The sequence below is a fragment of the Peromyscus leucopus genome, chromosome 23, assembly GCF_004664715.2.
Source record: "Peromyscus leucopus breed LL Stock chromosome 23, UCI_PerLeu_2.1, whole genome shotgun sequence".
Taxonomy (NCBI): domain Eukaryota; kingdom Metazoa; phylum Chordata; class Mammalia; order Rodentia; family Cricetidae; genus Peromyscus; species Peromyscus leucopus.
The window spans coordinates 13,091,902-13,116,398 of NC_051082.1; the positions used below are offsets into that span (position 1 = coordinate 13,091,902).

Here is a 24,497-nt window from a genome sequence, read left to right on the forward strand (position 1 = left end):
TAAATGTAAGAGCTAGTCCGTGGTAGGCCTGAGCCGATAGCCGAGCAGTTTTAATTAAAAAAAAAAAAAAAAAGGACTCATGTCTCCTGTTGCGCTACAGTCTGCATTGGGTACAAAGCTCTGCTGTACAGGCAGTGACCTGAGTGACCTGCCGAAGGCCACACAGCTAAGGTGTGTATGATGCCGACATGCAGGCTGGGGAGAGGGGCGTGTGCATCCTACATGTTTCCCTTCTTCCTTCTTGGGGATCTTGGGACAGCTCTCTGGCCCCAGAATGGACGGATGGACTCTCTTCCACAGTGCCACATGGACACTGGTGACATTTCTTGCTCAGAGAAATGGTGGGTAGGGCCTCAGAGATGATCCTTACAATCTCTACCAAGCCTCCTTCAGGGGGTCCTAGGGCAGCCTCGGGAAGCCCTGTGGCCTTGCCAAAGCCACAGCACTTGGGACCTCTGAGACCCGTCCTAGAGAACGGAAAGGTTTAGAAAAGGAGCCATGCGGGCTGGCAAGATGGCTCAGGGGTCAAGAGCAGTGGTTTCTCTTCCAGAGGACCTGGGTTCAATTCCCAGCACCCACGTGGCAGCTTACAACTGTCTGTAACTCCAGTTCCAGGGGATCTGACACCTTCTTACATACATGCAAGCAAAACACCAATGCACATAAAATAAGAATGAATAAATCTTTAAAAAAAAAAGAAGAAGAAGAAGAAGCCGGGCAGTGGTAGCGCACGTCTTTAATCCCAGCGCTCGGGAGGCAGAGCCAGGCGGATCTCTGTGAGTTCGAGGCCAGCCTGGTCTACAGAGCGAGATCCAGGAAAGGCACAAAGCTACACGGAGAAACCCTGTCTCGAAAAACCAAAAAAAAAAAAGAAGGAAAGAAAAGAGCAAAGAGCCATGCTTAGAGGAACCACCATGCCTGAGGCTTTAGTAGGGCAGGTGTTCCTTCAGTCTCACAAGAAGGAGAGACCATGAGACCCTAGCTAGCTCCAGCTAGAGAAGCCTCAGATCTTGGCCTGATTTGTTCCTTCCTAGAGGCCATTGCACAGAGTGGGAGGGACAGAGTGGGGGGGGGGGTAGGTGGGTGGGTGGGGATGGGGGGATGCACCGTGGTCCTTGCTTACGACTTCCAACATGGGGCCCAGGGTCCCTCTACTGGAGGAGACAGAGTTAGTGTATCCGGGAATCTAGAAACAGCTTCGTGATCTAGCTTGCAGCCCCATTGGCCCGAACCACCCTCAGGTGTCCCCATGAGCCTCCGGGGCCTTCCTTATGACCCTCTGTGTCCCCTGTGACCCTCTGCGTCCCCGTGTCCCCACGGCCCCCTCTCTCCGCCACTCGGGGCCCCTATGTCGCCCCCAGGTTTACCTGTAGTTGTGGAACCAGTTGATGACAGTGTTGGTCTTGAGGTTGAGCTGGAGTGAGAGCAGCTCTATGGTCTGCTGGGAGGGGTAGGGCTCCAGCTGGTAGGCCTTCCGCAGCGCCTCCTTCTCGGCGGGCGCCAGCACCACGCGGGGCTTCTTGGCCTGCAGGAGGCTCAGCTCCTGGGGCTGCTGGCAGGGGCTGGGGCACTCCGAGGGCACAGCGGGCGACTCGCTGTCCGAGCCTGTGCCGATGAGTCCGTAGCGGCGCTTCAGATAGGCTGGGGGGGGGGAGAGAAGGGGCGGGCTGGTGGGCCACTGGCACCGCACTCGCTCGCCACTTGGCGGGGGTGGCAGGGTCGGTGGCCAGCCAGCCCAGCAGAGTCCCCCCTCCGTGCCCCTACTCCCGTCCTGTTCCTGCTCCCATGGCTCTGCTGAGATGCTGGCCTGTCTCCTGCTCTAAGGCTCTTGAGGCCAGCTAAGATTAGCGGGGGTTCCCAGGGCACAGCCACTCCAGAGGACATAAAGGGGTGCTTGCAGTCAGAGGGCGCTCAAAACGGAGAGCTCTGTGGCCAGCAAGACTATTTAGAAGTCTGGGGCTGGAGAAATGGCTTAGAGGTTAAGAGCACTGACTGCTCTTCCAGAGGTCCTGAGTTCAATTCCCAGCACCCACATGGTGGCTCACAACCATCTGTAATGAGATCTGGTGCCCTCTTCTGGTCATACATGCTATATACATAATAAATAAATAAATTAAAAAAAAAAAAAAAGTCTGACCACTAAGTTTCAGAACAGTTTGCTGTGTTGAGGGGCCACTTTGAATAAACCCTCTTACTGTGGGATGCATGGTGCCACGTCACAGCAGCAAAATGTGAACCAAAGCTCTGCTGTGGTTTAGATCTAGAAGGTTCTCCAGAGGCTGTTGTGGGATATTCCTTTACACTGTGTGAAGATATGTCGCTGTGATTGGTTTAATAAGAAAGCTAAATGGTCAATAGCTAGGCAGGATTTTTTTTTGGGGGGGGTCAGAGAGAATGCTGGGAAGAAGGAAGGTACCGGCCAGATGCAGAGCAAGCAGGATGGGCAATATGAAGATGCAGTAATAAAGCTATAAGGTGGGCCTTATAATAAAGCTATAAGGTGGTGGTGCATGCCTTTAATCACAGCACTCAGGAGGCAGAGGCAGGCGGATCTCTGAGTTTGAGGCCAACCTGGGCTACAGAGCGAGATCCAGGACAGGCTCCAAAGCTACACAGAGAAACCATGTCTCGAAAAAACAAACAAACAAATAAAGCCACAAGGCATAAAGTAAATTAATAGAAATGGGTTAAAGTTATAAGAGCTAGTTAGAGCCAGGCGGTGGTGGCGCACGCCTTTAATCCCAGCACTCGGGAGGCAGAGGCAGGCGGACCTCTGTGAGTTCGAGGCCAGCCTGGTCTCCAAAGCGAGTTCCAGGAAAGGAGTAAAGCTACACAGAGAAACCCTGTCTCGGAGAAAAAAAAAAAAAAAAAAGACTGTGTGCCACTTCAGGATGTGTGGACGGCACGAGAGACGCCACATGTGATTTTGGTGGGGGATGTGAGTATCTGGGTTGCTGCAAAACAGGGGTCTTCTGAGCGTGGTCGGGACCTGGTTACCCGGCCACCCCAGCCTGGCTCTCACCTTTCTTCTCCAGCTTCTTCATGTCTCGCAGTTTCTCCACGTTGTGGGGGTCGCTCAGCCACAGCTGCATGCGTACGAAAGGCTCCCGGCCCTTCAGGCTCAGCTTGTGCCAGGGCTTGGGCCTGGACAGCAGGTCCGACACGGAGCCCTGTGTCAGCCCCAGGATGCTCTCGCCAAACAACCGCTGCCCTGGGGACAGGGCAGAGGGCAACTGTCACCCCAGGCCAGGCACAGAGACCCACTCCCAGGAGGGTCAGAGGAGGAGCCGGCCAGGGAGGGTGGCCCAGGTCTCCTTCCGCACGATACACTGGGGAGGATCAGCATGGGACGGTAACAACATGAAATGACTTTCCCGTCCGTACAATTCTTCATTCCCAGGGGATCACCCCGCCAGACTGCCAGCAGACACCCTGTACTGTACACACGCTTGTTACCCCCCGCCCCAGGATACCCTAGCGGATTCTATCCAAATTTCCAATGCGTCTAAACCTCTGGTCCATTAATTCTATCCCCCGGATCAGCCTGGAGAAACGCCTGCCCCGGGGCATCAGGGCTATAGACTGTTTTTGGTGGGGAGGGTGCTGGGGTCAAACCACAGATCCCATGCATGTCGGGCACGCTTTGTGCGTTCTGAGAAGAATCTTGCTTTGTAGCTGAGGCTAGCCTCAGACTTGAGATCTTCTCGCCCCAGGCTCTCAAGTACCGATTACAGGGGTGCAGGACAGACCCGGCTCCCACTTTCATGTGGAGGCCACAGGTCAACCTTGGGTGTCTTCCTCAACAGTTTTCTAAGCCTCAGGTTTTGGAGACAGCATCTCTGACCGGACCTGGAGCTCACCATTTCCTGGCTGGCCAGGAATCTGTCTGTCTCTGCCCCAACTCTAACTCTGAGTTACAGATGTGTACCACCATGCCCAGCCAGGTTCTTGTTTGTTTTTGTTTTTATTTATGTGTCTGGATGTTTTGCCTGCATGCATAGTACACCACTGCATGCCTGGTACCCTAGTAGGTCAGACGAGGGCATTGGTTTCATTGGTTTCCCGGAACTAGAGTTATAGATGGTTGTGAGCTACACATGTGGGTGCTAGGAATTGAACCCAGGTCCTCTGGAAGAGCAACCAGTATCCTTAACCACTGGACCATCTTTCCAGCCCCCATGCCTGGTTTTTAACATAGCCAGGGACTGGAACTCAGGCCTTTCATCAGCTGAACATCTGCTTAGCCTTCCTGTCACTTTCTTTTTTTTTGTTTGTTTTTCAGGACAGGGTTTCTCTGTATAACAGTCATGGAACTCACTCTGTAGCCCAGGCTGGCTTCAAACTCACAGAGATCCACCTGCCTCTGCCTCCCGAGTGCTGGGATTAAAGGTGTGCGCCACCACCACCACTGATGGGCTAGCCTTTGTTATTGACCTTTAACTCTTGTTTTTGTTCTGTTTTGTTTTTTTGAGAAAAGGTCTCACGCTGTAGCCCAGGCAGCCTTCGAACTTGTGGCAATTCTCCTGCCTCAGTCTTCTAAGCACTAGGATTACTGAATGAGTACTGTGCCTCGTTCGTGTTGGGTATTTTGGGACAACGTTATCTTCCTCTCATAACAGAAACTGTAGTGACAGTTGTTGGATTTGTGTGTGTCCCTGGTGGGGGACAGAGCTGGCATGCATCTGTGATTCAGAGGAAGGTGTCACCCTGATCCCTGATCCCATGGATAAGCATCATCATTGCTTCAGTGAATGGAGTTTTTTTTTTTTCTTTTTTTTTTCTTTTTGAGACATGACTGTCCTGGAACTCACTCTGTAACCCAGGCTGAACTCAGAGATCCGCCTGCCTCTGCCTCCCACGCGCTGGGATTAAAGGCGAGCGCCACCACAGGCGGCTTCTTAAGGCCTGCTGCAGGGCGGTTTTGAGAGCCAAGCTGCGTCACCTCCCTTTCATTCCTCAGCAGGAATCCTGGTCAGAGTCATGTGCCTCACATGGGGTCCTGCATGCTCAGGGCTGGATGGAACCTCCAGGCTGGCCCCGCGGTCACTGGAAAGTCCCAGGGGGCACTTTGCTCAAAGCCCGGAAAAGCCGGTCTAGGGCTGCAGGCAGCGCTGGGCCTCACCACGTACCTAGGTTGTTGTCTGTGAGGACCTCCTTGACCCTCTTGGTGATGGAGTATGTGTCCAGCTCTGGGGACATGGCCACCATCTCCTGGATGCCCCCTGCAGCCTGGCTGCCTGAGAAGGACTTCCCGCCCAGGGAGGAGCTGGCCCGACCCTCAGGCTGCTGGTTCTCTTTGCTGCTTTCCAGCGACAGGCCCAGGGGCTCCTGGGAAGTCTTTTCGGGCTCCGTAGGGCTCGGGGGAGGTGATGGTGAGGACCCCGGCTCAGTGGGGCTGGCTGTAGGCAGGAGACAGGGGGGGGGTGGTCACTGCCACTGGGTGTGGCTGGGCAGGACGGCTTGTCAGAGCTGAGACTGGAACCAAGGCATCCTGCGGCCCCCACAGTGCATCCCAGGAAGGGACTATCCAGGGGTCCTCGTGGTACGTAGCTTTTCCTTTTTCTATGGTTCTGGGATTGAACCAGGATCTTGCTATGTTAGGCAAACACTACCAATGAACGATAATAGTTTGACTCTTATAAAAAATTTCATTTGGAGAGACGGGCCTCCATACATTGCAAAAACTGGTCTCGAACTCACAATCCTCCTGCCTCTGCCCCAGAGTGCCGCTTACCTGTCTGCCACCTGTCTGCAGCCTCTCTTGCCTCTCAGACTCTGCCAGCTGTCAGTCTGCCATTTGCTTCGACTGTCTGTCTGTCTGTCTACAGCCTGCCTGTCTCCTAACAGCCCGTCCCTGTTTCATAGCTACAAATTGACAGGGGAGCTCTAGTCCTCTGGCTAAGGTGAAACTGTCACTTGGGACTCTGTCACCTAATACCGTCCTCCGGTTTGTAACCCTGCTGGTCAGTCCTGATTATCTCAGTGACTCAAGGTATTGGCTTCGCTGGATCCCCACCTTGCAGGTGAGGTTACCAAGTCTAGGCTCTGGTCCTGGGCTGGGATCTTTGTCTCTTTATGGTCTGCCACATGTCCTGAAATAAGTGCCACCCCCCAGGACCCCAGCAGCCCTGCCTACTGGCCCTGTGACTCCAGGCAACTCTCTCTGAGCCTCCATATTCTTCCCCTGCTGAGTTCAGGCTCTACCCTGCCCATGACCTCATTAATGATCAGCTGACTGGTCCAGACCCGAGCTAAGAAAGACTCAGAAGAACAACACCTGATCTCTAGAGAGTTGGCCAGTGTGATCATGGGGGGGCGGGGACAGGACTCCACTGGCCGCATTTGACCCATAGCTCTAAATGCCTGAGGCCCAAGCTTTTTGCACTTCTGTTGGGTGGAAACTTCTTTCCAGGGGGAACAGAGAAGGGAAGTGTGTGTGTGTGTGGGGGGGGGGCGTGAGTTAGGAACACATGTCCCAGGTGGAATGTAGAATCACCGGTGTTGGGGATGGAGAGAGGGGCTGAGGTGGGCAAGCCAGCCCCCTGATTTTGGGGTAGAGCCTATGGTGGCCCTGTCCTCTGTACTCACCCTGCGTGGCGCTGGGCTGCTGGCTTGGGGTCTGGCCCTGGCCTAGCTGGTCTGAAAGCCACAGCTGCATGCGGATGAAGGGCTCTCGGCCCTTCTGGGTCAGCTTGCTCCATGGCTTTGGGCGTGACAGCATGTCACTCACGCTGCCCTGGGACAGCCCCAGGACCTACACGAGTGGAAGGCAGGTTAGCAAATCCTGGGTGCAGCCTTCCTGGCCCCTCCCGGGCCCTTCAGAACCTGCTCTCCACCCTCGGGCCCTGCGCCGTGTACGGAACTCCCAAGTGACCGCTTTCTCCCCGCTCTGGTTCCCGGGACCCTTATTGAAACCTGACGTTAAAGCTGATGTCCAGCACCAGCCGGGGGACATTAAGGCAGTGGGCCAGGCTGAGTCCTTGACCGTCGGGGGCCGGACCATGGGAACTCCAGAGGAGTGTGGAGGCAGGGGACTGGCTATTAACTGGCCCAGTGTCCAGGGATGGCTAGACATCTAACAGACACCCGACTGGGCTCCTGCTTCCCACCCGGGGTCACCCTCCAGACTACAGGTCTTAGGGCCAAGGTCACAGTGGACCTTAGTCCTAGGTCCCCAGGCTCCCCACCCACCCCCGTGGTCCACACCTTCTCCCCAAAGATGCGCTGGCAGATGCCGTTCTTGGCCAGCTTCTCCTTGACCTGGCGGGTCAGCTCCAGCGTGTCCACCTCCCGGTACATGTACAGCTCGTACTGCTCGGGCGTCAGGGGCGGCACGGTGGGCTTGAGTGTGCGGGGCACGTAGGCCGGGTAGTAGGGCAGCCTCCCGCCGCCCACCTCGGGGACCCCGGCCTCGGTCTTGAACTCTCCCACCCTGGGAGGCTCATCCTCGCCCACGGCTGCCTCATCCTCGGGGGCGATGGCTGCCTCGTCCCCGCGGGGCCAGGCTCGCCCATTGGGCTGTCCCGAGTAGCCGGAGGAAGAGGAGGAGAGCGAGGGCGACACGGAGGCATAGGGGCGGCTGAGCAGGCCGCGGTCCGACGCCCAGTGGTGGTCAAAGTAGCCGGCGTCGCCGATCTCCGACTTGACCTTGCGGATAATCCGCTGCACAAAGGCCGCAGGGGACAGGACAGCCAGCGGCGCCTGCGCACTGCTGCTGCTGCTGCTGCTGCTGCTGCTACTGCTGCAGCTGCTGCTGCTGCAACCACCACCGCCATCCTCCTGCTTCACGCAGGCCAGGGCCCCGTTCTGGCTCACAGCGGCCAGCGAGGGCCGCTCCGGAGGAGAGGGAGGCACAGAGCGGCCCCTGGGTCCTGACTCCATATCCAGCAGGGCCTGCTGCTGGGCTTGCATTTCGCGGCGGGCTTGTTCCAGAATGTTCTTAATGGCGTCTTCCGAGGTGCTGGAGGAGGCCGTGCCGTTGGGGATGCTCACGGAGGCTGTGGAATTCTTGGGCTCACCTGTGGGGAAGGGTGGCAGCATGGACAGGGGCCCGTCATCAGGGCCAAGTTGTGTTTATACCACCTAAATGTGGGGAGCGACCTGGGTCCAACAATGGGGGACTGGTCAAGTAAGTGATGGTCTTAGTCTGGTGGAATATTAGAGCATTCATAAGAAAGAAAGAAAGAAAGAAAGAAAGAAAGAAAGAAAGAAAGAAAGAAAGAAAGAAAGAAAGAGAGAGAGAGAGAGAGAGAGAGAGAGAGAGAGAAAGAGAGAAAGAGAGAAAGAGAGGAGAGAAAGAGAGAAGGAGAGAGAGAGAGAGAAAGAAAGAAAGAGAGAAAGAAAGAAGGAAAGAAAGAGAGAGAAAGAAAGAAAGAAGGAAAGAAAGAGAGAGAGAAAGAAAGAAAGGAAGAAAGAAAGAGAGAGAGAGAAAGAGAGAAAGAAAAAGAGAGAAAGAGAAAGAAAGAAATATATAGAGAGAAAGAAAGAAAAGAAATCACCGGGCAGTGGTGGCTCATGCCCTTAATCCCAGCACTCGGGAGGCAGAGCCAGGCAGATCTCTGCGAGTTCAAGGCCAGCCTGGGCTACAAAGTGAGATCCAGGAGAGGCACCAAAAGTACACAGAGAAACCCTGTCTCAAAAAAAAAAAAAAAAAAAAAAAAAAAACCAAACAAACAAATAAGCAAATCAGGCCAATAGCAAAAATCTTAGTACATGTAGAAAAGAATGAACTTGGAGATAAGACAGTTGTCCAAACCCAAACTGAAATCATGCCTTTTATCTATGCTAAGAACTCACGTGTAAAACCTCAAGGTCAAGAGAGAGGCAGTCAGGCACAGAAAGTGGGTCTTTCAAGCATTCTATAATAGCAAAATCGTGGCCCAAACCCAAATGTCCAAAGACAAAAGGACTGGATGACGAATGATAGTGTGCATTCGGTGGAATACGACACAGCAGTGAGATTCCCTGCAAAGCCAGGCAGGCATCTTAGTAACATAAACTAGGGCATAAAGATCTAAAAGATGAGCCGGGCGGCAGCGGCGCACGCCTTTAATCCCAGCACTCGGGAGGCAGAGCCAGGCAGATCTCTGTGAGTTCGAGGCCAGCTTGGTCTACAGAGCGAGTTTCAGGACAGCCAGGGCTACACAAAGAAATGCTGTCTCAGATTAAAAAAAAGAAGAAGAAAAAGAAAGAAAAAAAAAGATGATGGGAAGTGTAACACGTCTCCAAGGGTATCAAGCAAGTAAATTAAACATGACTTAGGGGGAATCTTATTGAACAGCAAACACAATGGACTGATAGGGAAAAAACAGGTTGACGGCTATCTTAGGGAGTGGAGGGGAGGGAAGGGGAGGAGAGGGGAGGGGAGGCCAGGTCAGAGGCACACACACGGACTCTCTACATTGGGTGGGGCCCATAGTTTGCAGAGGCTCAGTTGGCTGTACGAATAAGGGAAGGAACACACACAAGGAGAAGGCCACACAGGAAGTGAGCTGAGAGAATGCCACAAAGCAAGGGCAGACTCGCCTGTGCCCCCGGGAACAGCGACTGATCAGGATATGATCAGGTGCTGCCTCTGTGCCACAGGTTGCCATGACCTTCCTCCATGACCCTTCTCTACGGCCTCCATCCTGGGACCCACCACACAGCGGCTCCTTCCCACCCCCAGTGAAAAGTGATAGAACAGTATTCAGTCATGAAAAGGAGCACAGCCCGGATTCAAGCTGTGACCTAGAAAAACATTTACAACAGGAAGGGAGTGTAGGACGTCCCAGGAAACGCCTGTCACGGGACTTCAAAGTGCCATCCAGCAGCGGGCTGAGATGCGGAGCAGCTGCTTACCGGGATGTGGAAGGCACTCCCGCCTTTGGTTTCTCAAGACTGGATCTTTCCGGGTAGCCCTGGCTGTCCTGGAACTGTTCTGTGGACCAGGCTGGCCTCGAACTCAGAGATCCGCCTGCCTCTGTCTCCTGAGTGCTGGGATTAAAGGCATGCGCCACCACTGCTCGGCTAGCCTGCCACTGTCATAAGCAGTTTGTATACATCCCTCCCTGCTCTCCATTCTGGATGTTTCCTTGGGTTCCCTCACGTAGACTCCTGGAGCTGGCACTTGGCTCAGTACCCTTCCGCCTCGGTGATGGCTGGTGCCGTCTGCTTGACTCTTCCCAGCTTTTCGGGGTGTGCCCACCCTTGGAGCTTAGTCCCTTGTTGCTGGCCCTGTACTAAGCCGAACATTTCCCTCGGCTCTGCTGCCGACTTTAACACCCCCGCTGCCCCCCCTGTCTGTTTCTGGCGGCGGGGGGGGGTAGCACTGTGGCCTCAGGCACCCAGAGCCTGTGTGACTGAACTCAAGGCCTGACTGGCAGTTCTGTCTCACCCGTATCCGTAGCCCTGTCCAGCATGTGGTCGGAGCTTTAAAAATGTATCATGAGGGGCGGGGCGCACGCCTTTAATCCCAGCACTCGGGAGGCAGGCAGATCTCTGTGAGTTCGAGGCCAGCCTGGTCTACAGAGCGAGATTCAGGACAGGTGCAAAGCTACACAGAGAAACCCTGTCTCGAGAAAAAAAAAATAGGGTTGGGGATTTAGCTCAGTGGTAGAGTGCTTGCCTAGCAAGCTCAAGGCCCTGGGTTCAGTCCTCAGCTGGCGGGGGGGGGGGGGGGGGGGTGGTGTATCATGAGGGGCTGGAGAGATGGCTCAGCAGTTAAGAGCACTGACTGCTCTTCCAGAGGACCCAGGTTCAATTCCCAGCACCCACATGGCAGCTCACAGCTGTCTGTGACTCCAGCTCCAGGGGACCAGACACCCTCACAGACATAAGTGCAGGCCAAACACCAATGCACATAAAATAAAAATAAACTACTGTAAAGAAAAATGTACCATGAGTGGCTCTGAGGATTAGACCGTGGGGCAGTGCAGACTCCTGCCTGACAGACGTGGTCCCCTCTCCCGCGGCCTCTCCCTTGAGGACAGGGGGCCCCTCACAGGAGCGGCCTTCAGGGACTCATTTTCCTCATAGGACTTGGGAACTGGGACACTTGCATGGATCCTCCACCAGGGGGCAGCAGACACCACACGACTGGTGGGAGTGCCGAACCCAGCATCCCAGGCAGCCGGGGTCTGGACTGCAGGGGAAATGTGCACACTGGACCTGGCTGCAGAAGCCCCTGAGCCAGTGGCAGGGACAGCCACATGGTCAGAGCGGCATGGTCAGAATCACAACAAGGAAGAAAAAGATTTCCCCCCCCCACTGAGACAAGGTTTCTCTGCATAGCTTTGGAGCCTGTCCTGGATCTCGCTCTGTAGCCCAGGCTGGCCTCGAACTCACAGAGATCCACCTGGCTCTGCCTCCCGAGTGCTGGGATTAAAGGCGTGCGCCCCCACCGCCTGGCAGGAAGATGGTTTTGACTGTATCGCTCTGTCCACATTCTTCTGTGTACCTACGCTGCCCCCCGCCTGCCCCCCAACACTGACCTCACTTGATACCCCCACGGCTTTCAGAAAAAGGTGGGCTGATACCACCCCCATCTTAAAGATGAGAAGAGGGAGGCAGAGAGAGACCAGGATGCTAGCGCAAGGGCACACAGCCAATCAACAGCAGAGCCAATCTGTCTACTCAGTACAGTAGGTCACAGTGGGAAATCGGAAACATCTGGATTAGGAGGTGAGACGTAAGAACGTGAGTGGGTGTTGGTTAGACGTCCTGGGTAAGGGCGTAGTGTCAGGGTGTAGTAGGAGTCCTCTGAGAGGTGAGGAGGGGTGTCAAGACTCGGCCTGGATGTCTTGCTGAGCAGCTGGGATTAGTATCTTGAGAGCAGCAGAGAGCCACGGAGGATGCCTGAGCAGTGAGTGGCATGCCCATGTTTGCGCTCCAGGAAGGTCCTTCTGGCCCTTGGGGCGCTCATGGGATGGCAGGTGGAGGCGGCCTTGCCCCTTGTGGGGGAGAGCAGCCTGGAGGTGAGGTGCAGGCTTGGGTCAGAGGTCACCTGGCCTAGGCCTACTCACCTCCCTTCTGAGACTCGATCTCCTTCTTCGCCTGCTCCAGGATGCTCTTGATGGCGTCGTCGGAGCCCGTCTCGGGTGTTCGGATTCTCGGGGTGATGCTGCCTGGGGGAGGCACGAAGATGGCGGCTGTGGGGCCTGCGGGGCGGGGGAGTCAGGCCCTGGAGGCGGGGCAGGAGGGTGTGGACCCGACTGTCCTGGGTGTGTGTGTGTGCAGGGCCACAGCTTACTCTATGAGACAAATGATAGAGATGCCATGGTGACTCTGGCTTTGGGACTGGAACCCAGGGCCTTGGGTGTGTACTGGGCCAGTGCTTAGCGGCTGAGCCACGCGCCCAGCCGGACTCTGGCTTAACAGTAACAGACCATGACGATGATGGCAACAGCTAACACTTTTTTTCCCCCCCAAGACAGGACCTCTCTGTGCAGCCTTGGCTGTCTGGGAACTCGCTGGCCTCGAACTCACAGAGATCCGCCTGCCTCTGCCTCCCGGGTGCTGAGATTAAAGGCGTGGGCCACCACCGCCACCCGGCCAGCTCAAAGCTTCTTGAGCAGTCCTGCTATTCTGGGTGCAGTGGTTAGCGTTCTGGGTCCTTTTAGCCCCTCCCCAGAGAGCTGACAAATGGGGAAACTGAGGAACTGGCCCAGATCCTAGGCTGGGCGGCCCAGGGAGGGTTGGGGGAGGGGCGGTAAGAGTGGGGAGGGCGTGGCCCAGTGAAGGGGGGGGGAGGGAGGCCATACATCCTTCCCTGGAAAGGTGGCGATGGAGGCACAGGGCGGCGGCTCACCTACCCCGGGGTTACACGCGGCACCAGATGGCGCCCGGGCTGCTGCAGGGCTCACCTCGCTGCCGCACCTGGATGGTGCGCAGGGCCAGCACGTTCTGCTCATCCGACAGGAACTGCTTCATCTTGATGAAGGGCTCCTTCCCCTTGACCGTGAGCTTGCGCCAGGGCTTGGGCCGCGCCAGGATCTCACTCACCGAGCCCTGCGACAGCCCCAGCACGTAGTGGCCGAACACGCGCTGGCCGATGTTGTGCTTCAGCAGCTGCTCCTTCACCTGGAAGGCGATCTCGGCCGTGTCCAGCTGCTCCTCCTCGGGCCCAGCCCCGTCCGCGGCCTCTGGGGCCCCAGCGGGCTCGGGGCCGAGCGCGGAGGTGGCCGGAGGCTTGGCACCACCATAGAAGGCCGGTGGGAACGCCAGCAGGTTGCCCGCCGCCTCCCCTTTGAAGGCCGCCGCCGCCGGGCCCATTATGTGCTTGGGCAGCAGGGGGTCCCCAGCCAGCCTCTCCGCGGGTGCCAGGCTGGGGAAGGGGGACAGGGAGAAAGTCCTTGGCCCATCGGGACCCAGGCTGGAGCCCAGCAGCGGCTGCCCGGGGCTTGGGGACAGTGGGTCTTCCAGGCCTGGTGGAGGCGGAAGCTGAGGAGGGTAGGAGGGCTCCGTGCCCAGTGAACTCTTGATAGAGTCGTCCTCGGAGGGGTCCTCCTCTAGAACACCAGGAGGGATGCGCAGACAGACAGACAGAGGGACAGAGCGGACGATGGTAATGGAGGAGAGGGACAGGCAGAGGCAGGAGATGATGATAAGAGATGGAGATGGAGAGCGAGGGGACAGAGATGGATTCAGAGGGACGGGAGATACGGGGAAATGGAGGGACAAGGAGGGAAAAGGCTATAGACCTCGGAGATCATCAGCACCCATGCTGGCTGTTTCCCCTCCATCCTCAAATCCCACCTCCTCAGACCCCCTTCAAATGCTGGTTTGTGGGAGCCACCTGCCGCCGCCGGGAACATGACCCTAGCAAGCAGCGGTGGGCTCACTGTCTCGGAGGTGTCTTACGCCCCCCAGTGCCCACGTCACTCAGGCCACCCAGTTCTTTCAATTTAGAAGGGAAGGGATGAATTATGCACGTGCTGTATTCTTGGGGAGGGTCACAAGGCTGAAAGGTCACTGAGCCACTCGTGGGCGGAAGGCAGTTTTAAGGTGTGGGCCATTCGGGGGGGGTAGCTGTGGGGTGGGGGTATGGACACCTCCCGCTCCTGACTCCTTCTTAAAGCCCCACTGTCCAGCTGGACTCAGGGTCGAGGGGAGCCATTGGGAGCCTTGGGACTACCTGTGACTTTGAATATGGGGAAGCATCACACAGCGGGTGTTCATCTGACAGGCTGGGTCTTGGTTCTCCTGCCTCATAGATGGCAGTGGCCCTGGGGTGTTAAAAAGTCCAGGGGCCATCCCTGCCCGGAACCCCACCCCGAGTACCCCTCAGGGTGGTTCCTTGTCCCCTACCAGGGCTGGCCAGCAGCGCTGGCTTCTCCAGCAGGAACTTCTGTGTGGGAAAGAAGGCCTCCTTGGCCATGAGCAGAGGGTCGTCTGGCTTGGTCAGGCCCTGAGGAGACGGGAAGCAAGGCTGAGAAGGCATGGTTGGTGCGGGCTCGGGGGCAGCCAGCTTTGGGGGGCAGGGGTGGTGGCGGGGACACGTACCTGCGGGAGGCTGCAAGCGCTGGAGGCCAGCTTCATGGCTCTCAGGATGCTGCCAGAGGAAGGAGAGAGGCCTGAGGTCAGCGGGGGCCCAGCAGGAAGAGAGGCCCCGAGGGAGAGCCTGCCCATGCCTTCACCGCTGGACTCTTCACAGGCGACCTTGGGTCTCTGGGTCTCACGTAGCCCAGGCTAGCTCATTATTCAAACTCATTATGTAGTGGAGGCTGGCCTTGAACTCCCGATCCTCCTGGCTCCACCTCCCAAGCGCTGGGATGACAGGTGCACAGTATCACCCACCTCTGATCTCCCCCTTTCTCCCAGCTTTCTCTCCCACCCCCACCCCTTCCTCTCCCCTCCTCTGCGGTTCTAGGGAAGGGACCCGGGCCCCTGGCACGCCACACAAGTCCTCTGCCATTGAGCTACCCTGCCTGCCTTGTTGCTTCAGCGGGACATGGATGGAAACTATAAAATACAGAGTTTTCCAGAAAGTTCTAAACAGCAAAACTTGGGTTTGCCTTGGGCTGTATGGCGAGCGCTGAAGCGGCTCCACAGGAATGGAGGGGTGTGTGGTCACTGCGCTAGATGATGGAGTACCCTACCACAGTCATATGGGGGTGGGGGCTTAGGCATAGGACCCTGGGGACACCAGCGGCAGGCCTGAAGTGACAGGCGTGTTCCCAGGCTCCGATGGTTCCCGGAGGCAGCGTGGTCTGGTGAAGGCCCTATCCCCACGGCCTGTGTTTATCTGGCTGGTGTGTGAGCTCCCAGTTTCCACACCGTGACAAGATGACCAGCTCCACATCTTCACGGGACAGGACCAGGTTAGTTTCTCTGTCAGCTTGACACAGGCTAGAGTCACTGGCAGAGGGAACCTTAACTGAGAAAATGTCTCCGTGAGACCGGCCTATAGTCTGTGGGCGCATTGCCCTGATTGATGGTTGATGTGGGAAGGCCCAGCCCTTCCACAAGCAAAGTGGCCCTGGGTCCTACCAGGAAAGCAGGCTGGAGGTAACCCAAACCCAGAAAGACAGTCATGGTATGTACTCACTCATAAGTAGATTCTAGATATAAAATAAAGAACAATCAGACCACAACCCATAGAACCATAGAGGCTATATATATATAGTATGGAGGTCCCTAGGACGACTGTGGCTTATAATAAATTTCAGTTTTACTCAATTATTGAAAAAAAAATAGCCAAACAAATGGAAACACATGAACTATGAACCAAAGGCTGAGGAGCCCCCAGCTGGATCAGGCCCTCTGAATAGGTGAGACAGTTGATTGGCTTGATCAGTTTGGGAGGCATCTAGGTAGTGGGACCAGGTCCTGGGCTCGTTGCATGAGTTGGCTGTTTGAAACCTGGAACTTATGCAGGGACACTTGGCTCAGTCTGGGAGGAGGGGACTAGACCTGCCTGGACTGAGTCTACCAGGTTGATCGCAGTCCTCGGGGGAGGATTTGCCCTGGATGAGGTGGGATTGGGGGGTAAGGGGAGGGGGTGGGAGGGGGGAGAATAGGGGAACCCGTGGCTGATATGTAGAACTGAATGGTATTGTAAAATAAAATAAAAGGGGGAAAAAAGGCATTGTTTTACAAAACCTGCTGTAAAAATAAAGCCAGGAAGACCTAGACATAAAAAAAAAAGCAGGCTGAGCAAGCCATGGGGAGCAAGCCAGTGAGCAGCACCCCTCCACGGCCTCTGCTCCCCAGGTTCCCACCTGGTTTCCACTGATGGAACCTGTAAGCTACAAGTTGGTTTTGGCTAACACTTGACCACAGCAGTAGAAACCAAACCAGGACAAGCAGAAGCAGTTTGTTTCCTTGAGGCCCAAGCTGGGGTGGCAGGGCCCCCCCGCCTCGGCCTCCTGAATGCTGCGTTCACAGACATGTGTCGCCATGCCTAGCTTGAACTGTTGTTCAGTTTTGACGGGGCCACGTGCTGACTGGGGGAGACGTGGGCAGCAATGGGGGGAACCTAGGAGGGGAGGCCATGAGCTTGGCCCGCAGTCCCGGGCCAGCACCGCTCAGCACCATACCTCAGCTCTGTTTTAATCTCTTCATAGTCAGCCTGGGCCTCCAGCTTTTCTTGTAGTTTCTAGAAGACAAGTGGGGACAGTGAAGCTGGCCCGGTGCTCCCAGCCTGCCACCGCCCCTGCCACCCTGGGACCTGCCTCTATGGCCTCAGATTTGGCTGCTAGCTGCCGCTCCAGGTCAGCGATCTGGTTGGCTGAGACCTCCTCCAGCTCCTGCAAGGAGTGTCGTAGCTGCTGGGCATCCTTCAGTAGCCTCAGGATCTCTCTGTCCTTGGAGGCCAGGGCTGCCTCCAGCCGGGGCCCTGAGCACAGCGCGAAGCTCACCTTCTCCTGGGGACAGAGTGGGGTGTGAGTGGCTTTGAGGGGCTGGACCAGGGGAGGGCGCAGCACCCCTGGGTCCCAAGCAGAAGGGAACCTTCCATCTGGGTGATCCAACACTGTTGTCCAGCCTGCACGGCTCCCCTAACATAAGCCGTGCTTCACTCAAAACCTTTGTTATCCAAGTACAACCATGGCTGGGTGTGATGATAACCTCTCGAGTCAGAGGCAAGAGGATGGATGACCTCCAAGGTTCCAGGTCAGCCGGAGCTACACGGTGAGACCATATATATATATATATATATATATATATACACATAAACAAAACAACAACAACAAAAAAAAACTAGAAAAAAAAAAGGCCTCTGTTGGCTAAGTAGGGGGCCTGCGTTTCATCTCTGGAACATATATGAAAAAGCTATGTGTAGTGGTCTCCATGTATTGCCCCAGGGCCAGGCAGGCAGAGACAGTTGGATCCCTGGAGCTCAGGAGCTGGCCCGCCTAGCCTAGTCCATGCTGTCCAAGGCAGTGAGAGATCCTATCTCAGAAAATAAGGTGGATGGCCTCTGGAGAATAGCATCTAAGGTTGTCCTCTGGCTTCAACACACATGGGAACACACATATGCACATACATGCCCATAGGTGTACACGTATATGTTCACACACAGAAAGGAAAATAAGGGAAAAGCTGAGCAGAGGGGAGCTGTGGCAAAGACAATTCCAGAACAGGTTTGGGTTGTCTGTCTGTCTGTCTGGGTCCTACCCCAAGGGGATCGACCCATCTAGGAAACCATGGAGCCTCAGGGCTAGATCAAAGATATCCCAGCCACAGGCCATGTTACTATGGTCTCTCCTGATTTGTTCCAGACCTGTCCCCTATCTGGGGTCTTGGAAACTACCCCCGTGTCCCTGTGACAAGGGACAGACAGCCACCTGTGGGACCTGAGCCAGACTAGTCTCAGGCTCAGTTACACAATCTAAGAAGAAGGAAGAAAAAAAAAAAAAAGACATGCACAAAAACAGCCCACCAGTACTAATCCCGCTTTCTTCCTTGGAGATAAATGCCAATTAAAACAGGAAGCGGATGCCATTAATACATTAAATTAATTAGCATCAAGCGCCACTGTTGTGCTCAGAAAAACTGCTTCCCAAACCAGCCCGGCTCCCTGCGGCTGGCTAGCCATTTGCGGGTTCCAGGGGGGTTAATTAAGAACCACTAGTGACTCTTCCCTAGACAGCCACCAAAGCTCCGTCACTCTCCAGACAATGCCTCTGTGGGACAGTCACCTGGCAGATCACAGACGACACCGTCTCCTGGGACACGGTCACACGTACCTTCCTGGATTCTCATGCATGCACACACACACACACACACACACACACACAGAGCGAACTTCTTGCATCAAAGATCCATCGTCACTGATACATATCATCCCAGACACGCACACATGAGTGCAAGAGGCCATGAGATCTAATGAGCAGAAGTCACCAAAGACACACTCATGATATCAGTCAAACACACACACACACACACACACACACACACACACAGTCACCGCTATAGGCAGAAGCACCGTCCAATATTCACACTGAAGGAGCGCTATGGCACAAGTACCCACGTGTTAAGGAAGGCATAAACCTTGATCCTGTAAGGAACTGTGACTCTAACCACTTGGCATGCAGGAACACGGCAAGGAGGCAGACTGGTGAGGACGTAAGGGCAGAATGGTGGGTGGGGGACTCAAAACTTTAGGCAGGCAATGACCCCAGGACCCTAGGAGGTGCTGGCCAGAGAAAAGGATAAAGATGGACTGACTTTGTTAGGGACTTCTTCGGGACTGATAGCTGAGTTGGGCTCTTTATAGCATGTGGCTGGCGGAAGGGGCAGGTCCCATGCGAGTCATCTCTAAGTTTTAGGGCTTAAGGGCTGAGTACAAGCCCTAAGTCTTCTTCTAGGGACTGATCAGGGCCGCAAGGTCCCAAGCGGCCACCAAGCCATACAAGACCAATGTTCAACAGCACCCCCTGGTGGCCACCACCCATATTGCACCTCAGTCACCTTGCCCAAATCTTGGCACACCTTGTAATGCCTCTGGTCTGCGAACAATTCTAGCATCCCCAGGCAAGGTGAGGGAGGCACCCAAAGGAAGACACTAGGCTTTTTGTGAAACACCAGTCAATGGAAGCTGGAAGATTCAGAATGGTGGCTACAGTGTTATCTCGCCGGTACAACAGGTTCCGAGGAACCGTCTTACTAGGCTGACCTCAACAATGTCCCTCCCTGTGTCCCTGCTCACATGCACAGCGCCCTCCCAGAGCCCCCCCCCCCACTTCTCCTGTGTGCAGAGATGAGGCCTTCTCCAATCCTTCCCTCTGCCACCCTCCCTTCCGAGGGGCATCCTTACCCCACTGGGTCCCTGGGGGGAACAGCAAGCCAGGCGGATGGAGCTGTTCACCGATGCCAGCTGCTCCCGGAGGCTTTCCACCTCCCGCTGGGCAGCCTCTGCTCGCTGGGGAGGAGGAGAAGAGGGGGGCAAGTGAGAGGGGAGAGGGCACAGGGACCCTACACCTGCACCGTCCTGGGTCTCCAAGGACCCGGGTCTTCATGTTGTTGGTCCTGAACCCAGGCCGGGACCTAGGAAGCCGGTCACCACCATGCCCAAGCCTGAGGCTGGGCACAAAGAAGAGCAGCCTTGCCTCCCCTTTTCTGGTGAGGCTGCCAGGGGTGTCTCTAGATGCTGGGGTGCCTGGGGCCCCAAAGGTGAGAACATTCCTACTGCCAGGGAGGGAGGGCAGAAAGGGGGCTGTCTGTGCCCATCCCCAGGTGGTTCTGACACATACTCGGGCCTATGTCTGTTCTCAGGCACTGGATCTAGGCTATGCTCCAGAGGGGGCATCTGCCGAGGTGGCTCCGGTTCACGGACTGTGACAGGCCTCTGGGGGAGCCCCTTGGCCTTCTAAGGCCTCAGTCTCCCTTTCACAAAAAAACGGAGGCATTAAAAACAGCAGAGGAGGCCTGAGTGCTTAAAAACAGAGCAGGGTACTTTGCTAAAAGGAGTCTATGGTAGAGCTTAACTCTACTCATGGAGTTACTTGGTTATTTATTCCAGAATCTTCTATAGTCTGGGCTGGCTCGAACTTGATAGGTCACTGAGGATGACCTTGAACTCCTGGCCCTCCTGTCTCTACCACCAGGTGTATATCACCACACTCGGCTGTGATCTCTTTTCTCAAGCCCATGCCATTGGCAAAGAGCTGAAAGTTTGGACACATGGTACTGGCTTCATTATCAGACAACCAGACTGGTCCCTGCAAAGGGGGCCGGGGGAATCATCGTGGCTCCATTGGCCATGCCCTGAAGGCATAGACCCCTTGCCCAGCCACCCTGGTTTCAGGAACTGGCGATACCCATCAGCTCATACATGTGTGAGGTGGTGTCTGCCTGAGGTTAACTGTGAAGGTGCTGGCTGGGAGGAGGGGAAAGGTGGGACACTGCTCCCATGGTGGCTGAGCTGAGGCTCGAGAGGGGTCAGTAGCCTGCACTGTGCCCACACGGACTGGCCTCAGGGCCTTTGTTCTGAGGGACTCCACCAGCAGGCTCTGAAAGCCAGCCCCGAGGTGTCCCCTGCCACAGGACCGGCCTGCTGACCAGGGGGATGTCCGTGGATGAGGAGCTGTAGGCCCGTCCTGGCCAGACCTCAGCTGTGGCATTGCAGGGAGCTTGGCAAGGCCCGAGAGCTGGGGCCCAGGTATCCCCGAGCCAGCCCCCGCTTCTCAGCCCTGCCCCCGCCCATCACCGGAGGCTTCGGCTTCCTGCTCACCTGGTTGGCTTTTTCCAGGTTTGTCATGATCAGGCCGACCTCATCTGCCCTGAGACACAAAAAGAAAGTGACCCTGAGACGGGTCGGCAGCCTCCGCCTGGACCTCTGCCCCACAGTGCGGGCCATGGAGGCTGCGGTCCACGCTCCCCACCAGAGAGAAGACAGACTGGGTGGAAAAGAATCCTGACTGCTGGGAACTGGGGACCAGGCCTCAAAACTCCTCTTGAAGGCAGCCCAGCCCCAGACACCCTCAGGGCCCCAGTCTCTGGGGAACCATCACCCGAGTGCCCTTCCCCCTGAGAATCAGCTCCCCGACACAGGAGGCCTGCTGTGACTCCCTAAGGTACGATTGATCTCCCCTACACTGTGACACAGAGGGCCCAGGACAGGTCTGCCTAGCTTGGTGGGGCTCCGGGACCTGGGGGACACTGTTGGTCACACCTGTGCTGCACACACGTGCTATGGGATGGTCTGTATGTCAAATGCTCTGACTGGTCAATAAATAAAACACTGACTGGCCAGTGGCTAGGCAGGAAGTATAGGCGGGACTAACAGAGAGGAGAAAAGAAAGAACAGGAAGGTAGAGGGAGACACTGCCAGCCGCCGCCATGACAGGAAGCATGTGAAGATGCCGGTAAGCCACGGGCCACGTGGCAAGGTATAGATTTATGGAAATGGATTAATTTAAGCTATAAGAACAGTTAGCAAGAAGCCTGCCACAGCCATACAGTTTGTAAGCAATATAAGTCTCTGTGTTTACTTGGTTGGGTCTGAGCGGCTGTGGGACTGGCGGGTGACAGATTTGTCCTGACTGTGGGCAAGGCAGGAAAACTCTAGCTACACACACACTCTAGGCCTGCCCTGTGCCGGCTGTCCCTACGGCCCCAGGTACACTAGTGTGTCATCCGGAGGTCGCCTGCCTGGGCCACGCCTGCCTTCTCTGTCCCTGCCTCAGTCAAGCTCTTCTCTCGGAGCCGCCGGTCACATGCTCAGCACAGTGCTCGCACACAGTAGGTGCTCAATGGTAACTATGAATGGATGTATCATGGCCTGTCACTGTCTGTGTCTGCTCTGACTAAAGCAGGGACGGGAGTTAAGGATTCCCCCGGGGTCTCAGCACAGCACCAGATAAACAGTAGGCGCTCGATAAATGTTCATGGAGCGAGCGATGTCTTAAATCTGAAGAAGGGCTCACACCAGATAAACAGTAGGCGCTGGATAAACGTTCATGGAGCAAGCGATGTCTTAAACCTGAAGAAGGGCTCGCATTCTGAGTCATTTAAATGCTGTCATTTGGCCTCCACAGGTTGTACTGGGAAGTTGAGAAGTGGGGACAGGTCAGGGGTCAGGGGTCAGGGGTGAGGTTGCCCAGTGACCTCATTCAGGTGGGTCCAAAGGTGTTTTGACTGTGGTGTGTGAGCGGAATGGGAAGATGGGTCAGGTGCATGCCTGGGAATGAGGAACGGAGTCGCTCAGAGAGGGGAAGAGTCAGAAAGAGGTGCGCGTGCGTGTGCGTGCGTGCGTGTGCGTGTGTGTGTGTGTGTGTGTGTGTGTGTGTGTGTGTGTGTGTGCGTGCGCATGTGTACACAGAGGGAAGCAGGCACCCCTAGCTCACTTACTTGGACGCAGCCTCCTCATCGTATTTCCTCCTCAGCTCCAGCAGCTCCGTCTGTGTGGCCTTTAGCGCTGGGAGGGGTAGAGACCGAGTGAGGGGCAGCAGCCGCCGGGCAGATTCCCCCCCCCATCCCCCCACATACACACCAGAAGGCAGTTCGGGTGGGCAAGGGATGGAAGAGCTGGCAAGGTGGGGACCCTCTTGGCTGGGACAGCCGAGGGCCTCTTTTTTTTTTTTTTTTTTTTTTTTTTTGGTTTTTCGAGACAGGGTTTCTCTGTGTAGCTTTGTGCCTTTCCTGGAGCTCACTTGGTAGCCCAGGCTGGCCTCGAACTCACAAAGATCCGCCTGCCTCTGCCTCCCGAGTGCTGGGATTAAAGGCGTGCGCTACCACTGCCCGGCGCCGAGGGCCTCTTAGAGCAGTGGGTTCTCAACCTGTGGGCCACAACCCCTCTGGGGGTTGAATGGCCTTTTCACAGGGGCCGCATCATATCAGGTAATCACATTACGATGCATTACACAGCAAAGTAACGATGTGAACGGTTTTATGGTCGGGGGTCACCACAACATGAGGAACTGTATTAAAAAGTCACACACAGCGTTAGGAAGGTTGAGAGCCGCTGTGTTATACCCTGAGAAGGGCAGGGCGCCTTGGCTTAGCGGGACTGTGGGGCTGTCCACTTTCCTGCCCTGCAGGCCTGGGTGGAGCCATTCCATCCACCCTGAGGCCAGCCTTTCGACAAAGCCAGGAGCCCTAGTCTGAATTGACACGGAGAGATTTCTAGAAAAATCCCAAGGTGTTTTTTTGTTTGTTTGTTTTCTGGGGGGGGGATGTCTTGTTTTTCTTTCTTTTTTTTTCTTAAAGATTTATTTGTTACGTATACAATGTTCTGCCTGCATGTACACCTGCACGCCAGAAGAGGGCGCCAGATCTCATTACAGATGGTTGTGAGCCACCATGTGGTTGCTGGGAATTGAACTCAGGACCTCTGGAAGGGCAGTCAGTGCTCTTAACCACTGAGCCACCTCTCTAGTCCTGTCTTGTTTTTCTTTGTTTTGGTTTTTTAGGGGCAGAGTTTTACAATATGCCTAAGGCTGTTTGGAACTCACTATGTAGCTCAGGCTAGCCTTAATCCTCCTGTCTCAGTTTTCCGCCAGTTAAACATTGAGAAATCTAAAGGGCAGGCTACTCACTCTGGACCACCAGAACCTGCCTGGTGGCCCAGGGCAGCAATCACTTTCCTGGCAACCTGGTTCGACCAGGTGCCCTAGTCCATCATCTCTGCCACTGCCCCCGAGGTCCAGTGCATGCTCAGTGTTGAAGAGTCAGGACCCCATTTGGTCCCATCCAAGCTCTGCTGCATGAGCTGTTCTCTACACCCTATTTCTGGCTTCCCTTCCGTCTTTGGGCACGCCCAATCCATCTCCCCAAGTTCCTGGCTTGACCCTCACACTGCTTCGAGGGCTATCACCCGAGCCGGGGGGTCATACCTGAATGTAACACCTTGATTTTCTCCTCTGCCTCCCCCAGCCTGGCTGCCAAGGTGACGTGGACTTCTTGGAGGCCCCTGCAGAAACATGGCTGCTCACGCCGGTTTGCAGAGAACGGACTGACCTGGTCCCACTCGGAGCAAGGCCCTCCCCATGGTCTGCACCTCATTCTATGCCGAATCCAGACCTGGGGCACCTATCACTCCCACAACCCGCTCCGGATGCTACGGTCCCCTGTGGCTGGCCCTGACAGCACGTTGGGCCTCAGTTTATCTATAAACGGAACTCCTGAGGGGCTCCACCACAGTGGGTGCCGCGGGTCCGGCATCGCCAGCCCGCAGCCTTCCTGGTGGTATTCCTATGCCACGGGGCCATTCTGCTACCTATGGCAGGAGCTTGGATGTTCAGCCAGGCCCTGAGGCCTCTCTCAGGAGGGACCTGGCTCTAGCATCAGAGAAAAAGGGGCCCAAGTGGGATTGGAGGAAGGTTATACACCCAGAGCTGGGGCCAAAGCTACCCAGCCGCCTCACTCCTAACTGGGAATGAGCCTTGAAGTCCGGCATCACCTTCCCCTCTCAGGACGCCCCTCTGGTAACTCGCACGTGCTTGCTGCTCCAGGCAGGCTCCTACCTCACAGCCTTCGCCCTGGCTGTTCCCTTGGCCGGTCACACCCATCTACACCTGCGGGAGTCTCACTGACAGGGGGCTTTACCGCCCCCCACCCCCACCCCGACCGACCGT

The 24,497-nt window shown here is 55.8% G+C and overlaps 1 protein-coding gene across 5 annotated transcripts in view; it reads right to left on the reverse strand.

Moving 5' to 3' along the window:
* The window catches only part of Cux2 (cut like homeobox 2), a 188,665-nt gene that overhangs the window by 5,935 nt on the left and 158,233 nt on the right, over positions 1 to 24,497 (reverse strand). For 2 of the 5 annotated variants that reach the window (XM_037198680.1, XM_037198681.1), the window contains exons 7-21: positions 23,757 to 23,833; positions 22,273 to 22,339; positions 20,654 to 20,702; positions 19,238 to 19,342; positions 16,653 to 16,844; positions 16,518 to 16,576; positions 14,482 to 14,530; positions 14,287 to 14,407; positions 12,843 to 13,487; positions 12,003 to 12,137; positions 7,207 to 8,018; positions 6,589 to 6,754; positions 5,130 to 5,399; positions 3,023 to 3,211; positions 1,368 to 1,641 (exon numbers count right to left, since the gene is read on the reverse strand). In XM_037198680.1, the coding sequence (XP_037054575.1) occupies positions 1,368 to 1,641; positions 3,023 to 3,211; positions 5,130 to 5,399; positions 6,589 to 6,754; positions 7,207 to 8,018; positions 12,003 to 12,137; positions 12,843 to 13,487; positions 14,287 to 14,407; positions 14,482 to 14,530; positions 16,518 to 16,576; positions 16,653 to 16,844; positions 19,238 to 19,342; positions 20,654 to 20,702; positions 22,273 to 22,339; positions 23,757 to 23,833 (3,210 nt within the window). The remainder of the gene's footprint in view (positions 1 to 1,367; positions 1,642 to 3,022; positions 3,212 to 5,129; positions 5,400 to 6,588; positions 6,755 to 7,206; positions 8,019 to 12,002; positions 12,138 to 12,842; positions 13,488 to 14,286; positions 14,408 to 14,481; positions 14,531 to 16,517; positions 16,577 to 16,652; positions 16,845 to 19,237; positions 19,343 to 20,653; positions 20,703 to 22,272; positions 22,340 to 23,756; positions 23,834 to 24,497) is intronic. The other 3 variants (XM_028855643.2, XM_037198682.1, XM_037198683.1) reach the window with 3 other exon arrangements.